This window comes from Terrapene carolina, unplaced genomic scaffold (genome assembly GCF_002925995.2).
Source record: "Terrapene carolina triunguis isolate 2854851 unplaced genomic scaffold, T_m_triunguis-2.0 Scaffold51736, whole genome shotgun sequence".
In the NCBI taxonomy this organism is placed as follows: domain Eukaryota; kingdom Metazoa; phylum Chordata; order Testudines; family Emydidae; genus Terrapene; species Terrapene triunguis.
This window is the reverse complement of record NW_020716087.1, coordinates 37,853-45,708: the sequence shown is the minus strand read 5'-3', so window position 1 is coordinate 45,708 and position 7,856 is coordinate 37,853. Positions and strand designations below refer to the sequence as shown.

The window sequence follows — 7,856 nt, the reverse complement described above, 5'->3', positions numbered from 1 at the left end:
GGTGGCATGAGGGCGGAGCCAGTGTTCGGGCGCCGGTGGCCCCCCACTTTTAGGGAGCTTCCTCCACTCCTGATCGACATGAGCTTTGGCACGTACGGCCTCTGTGTTTGCCGTTTCTCTGTCCTCTCCAAGGGGCTGGTCGGTGGGCGTTTCTCAGACTCACAACATGTTTCAGTCTGTAGCAAAATCTCACAGCTTCATGTCCAACGATGACAACCACGCATTTCAACAGGATAATGAGGTTCATCCAATTCAGGCTTTGCCCATGATACCTCACAAGGCATGCTCTGTACAAACCATCCCCTAGCCATCTCGCGGTGGTGAACATGTGGGTACAGGGGGGAACGTGGGGTACAGTGTGTCACAGTGCGCCTCTGCGTGCATCTGCTCTGTCTGTCTGCCCGCTCCCACCTTTGTGTATCTGTGTGTGCCTGCGTTGGTGGGCACATCTGTGTCTGTGTCTCCATACGCCTCTGTGTGCGTGGATGCAGCGACCCGTGTTCCTCAATGGGGAAAAATGCCTTTCTCACCCCCTCTTCAGACCTCAAAGCCGCTATTGAGGACGTTCTGCCCAGCCTGCAACAGAAAGGGATCCGGGTTTTCTACCTGAGCGCCGAGTCCCCCACCAGTGGCGTGGAGCCTCTCCAGGGCCAGATAGATGCCGCCTCCGAGGAGCCGATCCCCATCGCTTTCCGAGGCAATGTCACCAGCAAATCCACTGCACTTTACATTTACACCTCGGGCACCACAGGTGAGGAGGAGACGTGTGATGGGAGTGCTGAGCAGCTGTACCTGGCTGTTAAGTAGGCTTGGAAAGATGATTGTTATAAAGAGGAGTGTGAAACATTTGTTCCCTTTATCCTCTGAGGACAGGACCAGAAGTATGGGAGCAAGGGAGGTTTAGGTTGGACGTTAGGAAAATCTTCCAAACTGTCAAGGTAGTTACACACTGGAATAAATTACCTAGGGAGGTTGTGGAATCGGAATAGCCATCGTTGGAGGTTTTTAAGAACAGGTTGGACAAACACCTCTCAGGGATAGTCTAGATAATACTTGGTCCTGCCTCAGTGCAGGGGACTGGACTATCGAGGTCCCTTCTACTCACACATTTGTACGATTAGATGTTTATTGGTAAATGTCAACAAACGTTGTTTCATCACACAGGCCCAAACCGACAAAGCAATATTTCCACTGATAATCGTCAGATTGGCAAAGTATGAAAAAGGCTGCTTGAAAACGCAGTCGAGTTTGATTTAAGGATATTTCCTTTGTGCATGTTGACATGTGATGCTGACAGTTTGTCTTTTAATGGTTATAAAGCTTTAAAGTTTTTGAATCTTAGCATCGGTTGCCAATAAATAATTGTGGTCTGACCCGCCTTTTGTCTGACCGCCCATAGGTGCTGACTCTGTGGGTGCTCCTGGGCTCAAGCACCCATCTAAAAAAATAGTCCCCCCAGGGTGGGACTAATCTTTTGTGGGCCCCGGCACCCGGAGTGTGGCCACGTCCCCCGCTCCTCCTGTGCTCAGCCCTGAGGCCCTAGCCCTGCTCGGCCTCCTCCCCGTGAGGCCCTGCCCGCTGCTCACACAGGGGGAAGGGGGCAGAGAGGAGCACCCACAGGCAAACCCAAAAGTCAGCGCCTGTGCGACCGCCCCTAATTTCCTACAACTGTGAAAATTTAAATCGATAACAATCAAATTAAGATGCTTAAAACCCATAATTTTTGCACCATTGAAAATTTAAATCAATTAATTTAAAAAAAATGCTTAAAAATAAACATCTGTCAACATTATTAAAAAACCCAAACTTTGCCATCTTGGAAGAGGGCGGCCGTCTCTGGATGTAAAATATTGATCGGCACTAGAGATGGTTGGGAAATGTGCAGCATCACACAACGTTATTTCTTAGAATGCAGACTGATAACACGCAAGAACCAAAAGCAGAGAGAGACAGAGGAAGAGAGGCCCAGCTCACCTCACCTGGCTCTAGGCTGGCTTTTTGCAGGCTGATTGCTCAAGATCCAAGTTGCGTGCTTCCCTACAGAGCCCCCCTCAACTGCAAGCAGGAAACCCCGTAACACTTAAAGAGATAGTTTGCAATTTTAACACAATTTTTAGTACGCCACAGGGACGGCTTTTTGCTTTGGTACATTCCTTACTTTGCACACACAAAAAAGGTTAAAAAACGGTCAACATCAGAATGAAACATTTTGAAATGATCAAGATGGAATTTTGATTTGATTTGAGCCCATTTTTTAAAATTTTTGGTTCCTAATTTTTTTGGGATATTTTGAAAGTTTGGGACAGGAATACTTTTCAAATTGCTGACAGTTTTCATGGGAGGAAAAAACGTGTTTCCCCTCAGCCCTAAACAGGAGTCTTCTGCATCTGTAAACTTTGCATCCAACTTAAGGGACCAGGAGATGGGACTCCCAAAACTTTAATAGGAATAAGCGCGGTCATCTTGGAAAATGGCAGCCATTTCCAGTTTCAAAATATTGATCAGCACTAGTGAGGGTTGGAAAATGGAATTTTTTTTGGATGAAAACAAAAAAAATTTTTTGTTTTCGTCTAAATTGTTCGTGATTTTTGGCACACAAAAAAAAGTTACATTTTGATTTTGACCAATGAAAATTCAAATACCGAAATATTTTGACCAAAGCACCAAATATTTTTATTCTGAAATACCAGCATGGTGCCTCATGGGAGTTGTAGTTCAGGTCCCCACTTGCATAGGCACTGACTCCATGGGTTCTCCGGGGTTAAGCACCCACAGAAAAAAAATAGTAGGTGCTCAGCATCCACCAACCGCAGCTGTTCAGTGGCGCCACCGATCAGCTGTTTGGCCACGCCACCGATCAGCTGTTTGGTGGCTAGCAGGAGGCACTTGGGGAAGGGTGGAGAGCAACGAGTGCGTGGGGGGCCTTAGGGGAGGGGGTGGAGCAGGGGAAGGAAGAAGTGGAGCGAGGGTAGGGCCTCAGGGGAAGGGGTGGAGTGGGGGTGGAGCTCCCACAGGGAAAAATAAAAGTCAGCACCTATGCCCTCTTGGACAGGGGAAGTAGTGCACCATGGGAGTGCCTGGCTGTGGTGCATCATGGGAGATGTAGTTCAATCCAGGAGCCCGGGTTATAATGGAGAAGGTGGTCATGTGGTAACTGCACTACAAAACCCATGAGGCATCACTAAACAAAATTTCTTTGGCCTACAAGGACTCCCGAAAGCTGCCATCATCACCCACTTGAAGCTGTGCAACATAGTGACCATGTTATACATAAGTGGCGTCAAAGCCGAGGACGTGATCTACACCCCTCTGCCGCTGTACCATTCGGCTGCACTACTCGTTGGACTTGGAGGATGCTTGGAGGTTGGTATGTACAGAGTGTCGGCACAGGTCTAAAGACACAGAGGGTGCAGGGGCGCATCACTGGGAGAGGTGGATGGATAGAGAAGTGGTTGGGTATGGAGATAGATAGATAGATAGATACATAGATAGAAATGCAAACAAGTGCAGTTTTCCCATGCCAGGTCATCTTTAAGCAAACATCATTCTTAATTCTTATTATTATTATCTAGATATGGATTATAAACTGGCCTTGAACAAATTTGGGCTGGAAATTAGAAGATGGTTTCTAGCCATCAGAGGGGTGAGGTTCTGGGACAGCCGCCCAGAAGGAGTTGTGGCTCACTGACGGTTTATGTTTTATGCTCCTGAAAGGTCATGCTTCAGGGTTTCAGCCAACCAGCGGCAGGGGTCAGGAAGGGATTCCCCCACCCCCGCACACAGTGTATTCTATTTTTTGTTGCTATTGTTTTGTTTTTATCTCCTTCCTCTGAAGCAGCAGGGATGGCTGCGGCTGGAGATGGGACACAGGACAGGGCTCTGAGATGGCACTGAGTATTCTCTCTCAGGTGTTTGGCTGGGTGGTTCTTGCTCACGTGCTCAGGATTAAACTGATCGCATTAGGTGGAGTGGGGAAGGAGTTTTCCCCCAGCTCAGATTGGCAGGGACCTTAGGGGTTTTTTGCCTTCCTCTGCAGCGTGTGGGTCACGTGCCAGGATTATCTGGGTGTATCTCACTTAACCATTTCACTGCCATTGCGGGGGCCTCGCATAGGGTCCCTCCTATTCTCTGCCTGTGGCACACACCATGTCTCCTGTGGGCTGTAATATACTGGTCCCATTTCAGTTGCTGGGTTTAGCGGGCAGGTGCTTGGTGGAGTGGGTGGCCCTGTGACATACAGGAGCTCGGAGAGGTGATCAGATGGTCCTTTCTAGCCTGAAACTCTATGACCCTGAGCCCCAGCCGTGGCCCAGAACCCCACTGGGCTAGGCACTGTACAGGCACAGAACAAAGAGACGGGCCCTTCCCTTCCCTCCTAAGTTATTGCTAATTCTGCCGAGCTGGGCTCTAAAACTCTTCTCTGAGCGTGAAGTTTAAACCATGTGGAATTTAGCTCCTGTGAAAACCGTTTGTTCAGGTTATTGTCACCCCTTTGCCAAGTACTCCTTCACACAACACAACTGTCAACCTGTGGAACTCACTGCCGAGGGATAGCCAAAGGTATAAATGGATTCAAAAAATAATTAGATAAGTTCACGGAAGAGAGGTCCATCAATGGCTATTAGCCAGGATGGCTAAGACTGTCACGGCCAGATGCTGGAACTGGACAACAAGGGATGGATCAGTCAAGAGTTGCCCTGTTCTGTAGCCCTGAAGCATCTGGCACTGGCCACTGTTGGAAGACAGGATACTGGGCTTGATGGACCAATAGTTTGACCCAGGATGGCCATACTTATGTTCCTTAAGTTTCTTAAGCTGTAGTGGATACCCAGAGCCCCTCACAGCTTGGCTTTCCACTGGAGGAGATACATTCTTAAAGGCATGTTGTTTATTTTTATATTATATGTGCCAGGCCTTGCACAGAGATGGTGTTGTATTAATTTAGATGGAATATGTGGGCCAAAGGTGTTAACACAACCCAGTCGCTGTCCAACATTAAACAGTACTCAACAAGATTCAGGGTTTGGCCTCCAGAGAGCTTAGCCTGCTTAGGGCCACGGCAAATGCACCATCATTTTTTTTTTAACCTTCTATTAAAGCTACAGAAAGGAAGGAAAACCAGCTAATGCCTTTGAAATGTGAAGTATTGAGTAGGGCTTTCACGTGAACAAGTCCTGTCCCCTTTCCTTTTATCTGGAGAGTTTTAAAGAAAGACACTCCTTGTCTCTCCTACGGTACCCAAGATGGTAATGATCCTTCTGGCGAAAAGAGATGACGTTAGCTGAGGCGGGCTGGAGCTGTGGTTGTTGCCGCTGATGTTTGAATCTGATCCCGTTTCATCTCAGGTGGTGTTTGGGGTTCAGCAGGAGCCAGTACGGGTGGTGATATCGTCTGGGTTCCTCTCTCTGGCCCAGACATCTTTGAGGATTAGGGCAGAGGCCAGATGTCCCAGGAGACGGTGGGGGTGGCTGTCATGATGGTGAGGCTTTCTACATAGCCCTCATCTGTTCTTTTTCTATTCCCCCCCAAAAAAATCTTTCTTTAAGGACCCACAAAGGGAGTCATGAGTGGAACTGCCTGTCCCCTCATTATTTTGACCACCAATTAGGCCTAGTTTCTGACACACAATTTTGGTTCATTAATTGCCAGTTCCACGTCTTCTGGTTTTACCAAGCATGACTTTAAGACAGTCCTTGAGTTATCTCCATGGGCCTCTTTGTTTAGACTACCTCAGTTTTCCTTTTCCCACTGACATTTGTTATTGTAGGTTATTGTGACGTTTTATAAACTTCTACATACTTTTTACAGTTGGGCTTACAAATAGGGCAAATGTATAGTCCCAATTATTACAACAGTGCTCAGTATGCAGGGGAAATCCTTTCTTTCAGAAATCTCGGCATGCCACCAATGATCGATGCACTGGGAGCAACTAACTGTGTCTCAGAAATCAGCTCTAGTCAGAAAGAAACTCACGGCTCCTCCTAAAAAGAAACTGCTTCACAAAACTAACCATAATTCAAACATGTCTCCAAAGACTGACCATTTGCTCACACGCCAAGAAAAAAGCCTATACGCAGCAGTGCCACCTGGTGACTCCTGCCATATTATTATTATTGTTTGTTTTATGATGTCAACTAGGTGTTGTAGCTCTGTTGTGCTAGGCGCTGTACAAACACAGAACAAAAAGATGGTTCCGGCCCTGAGGAGTATAAGACGAGATACAACAAGTGGATTTAACAAATAGTCAGGCAGAACATAAGGCAAATGGTGGACGAATCAAATCAGTGAGATAAGCAATGTACCAGTTACCTCTTCAGTGCCATGATTGGGTTAGGGTAGACTGGAAAGGCTGTATTTGATGGGGTTCACATGCCCCCCATCACCTCTCCTTCCCTCTCCCCTAGGAGCCACCTGCGTCTTGCGTCCCAAGTTCTCCGTCTCCCAGTTCTGGGATGACTGCCGGCGATACCACGTCTCTGTGATCCAGTACGTAGGGGAGGTGATGCGCTATCTGTGCAACGCGCCCAAGGTAACCCAACGCCTTTCCCGGGGGTCGGGGGGATGCTAGATGGTCTTTGGTTGCTAATCCCAATGTGGGAGGTGGGGCAAAGCAGTATGGAGTCTGCTATGTCGTGTTGTTATTATTATTATTAATACAGGGTACCAGCACAGCACCAATTTAACCACAGAGTCCTTTATTAAATCCAGATGGCCAAGTGGTATTTACACAACTGCTCCAAACTAGGCTTAAATGCCTAGGCAGTCATCACCTCCATACAATAATGTGCAGTGATAAGTTTTGATCGGCAACTTATAACAGAATTAGCTTAAACCCACGTTGGCTGGCGCCAACTGGTCAGACAGATACCAGCAACAAATATTTGAAGAGTTCACCCTTTTATGCCTTATCTACTGGAACCCTGGGTGCCGGAACAGGAGGGTCCGGGAGCCATGGCCCCATCCCTCCCACTGGCCACAAGGGCAAGCGATGGGTGGGAGGGGGCGGAGAGGAGTGAGCAGGGGGTGGGGCCTCAGGGGGAAAAGGTGTTGTGGAGGCGGGGCCATGGTTCGGGCGCCAGTGGGTCCCGCGCTTTTAGGGAGCTTCCACCGCTCCTGACTGGAACCTACATGACTATTGTCACTGCTCCTTGAATTCTGTTCTTTGCTAAAACAGGTTAGAACCATCCCTGGTAATTGGGGCTTTTTAAGATCAGTATTTCCAACACGATCTCTCCAGACCTTCCCAGAACTTCTCAACACAAATTGGCAAGCATGATATAGTCGTTAGCCAAGTTAATTTAACCCTTTATATACCTATCCAATCCTTCCCCTTTCAGGGTGAAATTCAGAGATGAGTTCAAGGGCCATCTTGACCAACTACAGACAATGAACCATCGTTAGGCCTGGTCCAAAATGTTCTCTCGAAATTCTTTTTTGATGGAAAAAATTAGTTTGTTGACTAAGCAAATTTTTTTCACAGAAAGTTTCTACTCTCTGTGGAAAATTGGGGTTTTTCGTCCAAAAAACAAATGCCCCAAAATCGAAAAATTTCAGCTGAAAACTGAAATATTTTGATTCTGAAATGCTGCCATGGTGCCACATGGGAGTTATAGTTTAATCGCTTCTTGTTCCAATTTTCCTCTACAGGTCAGGCTCCCCAGTAGACTACATCTCCCAGGATGTACTACAACCAGGAACTCCCATGATTCACCTACTGCCTCCCCTCTCCAAGAGAGGTATCATGGTGCATCACTGGAGATGTAGTCTAACCAAGGAGCCCAGCCTGTAGAGGAGAATGGGAGTATCAGGCACCTGGACTATGTTTCTCATGATACACCACAACCAGGGACTCCCAT

General features: G+C 47.5%; 1 protein-coding gene across 1 annotated transcript in view; it reads left to right on the top strand.

Annotated features, from left to right (window-relative positions):
* The first annotated feature begins 507 nt into the window (after positions 1-507).
* Positions 508-7,856, top strand: part of LOC113405957 (very long-chain acyl-CoA synthetase-like) — a 26,286-nt gene continuing 18,937 nt past the window's right edge. The window contains exons 1-3 of the mRNA XM_026647288.1: positions 508-751; positions 3,209-3,367; positions 6,405-6,529. Of these exons, the coding sequence (XP_026503073.1) occupies positions 508-751; positions 3,209-3,367; positions 6,405-6,529 (528 nt within the window). The remainder of the gene's footprint in view (positions 752-3,208; positions 3,368-6,404; positions 6,530-7,856) is intronic.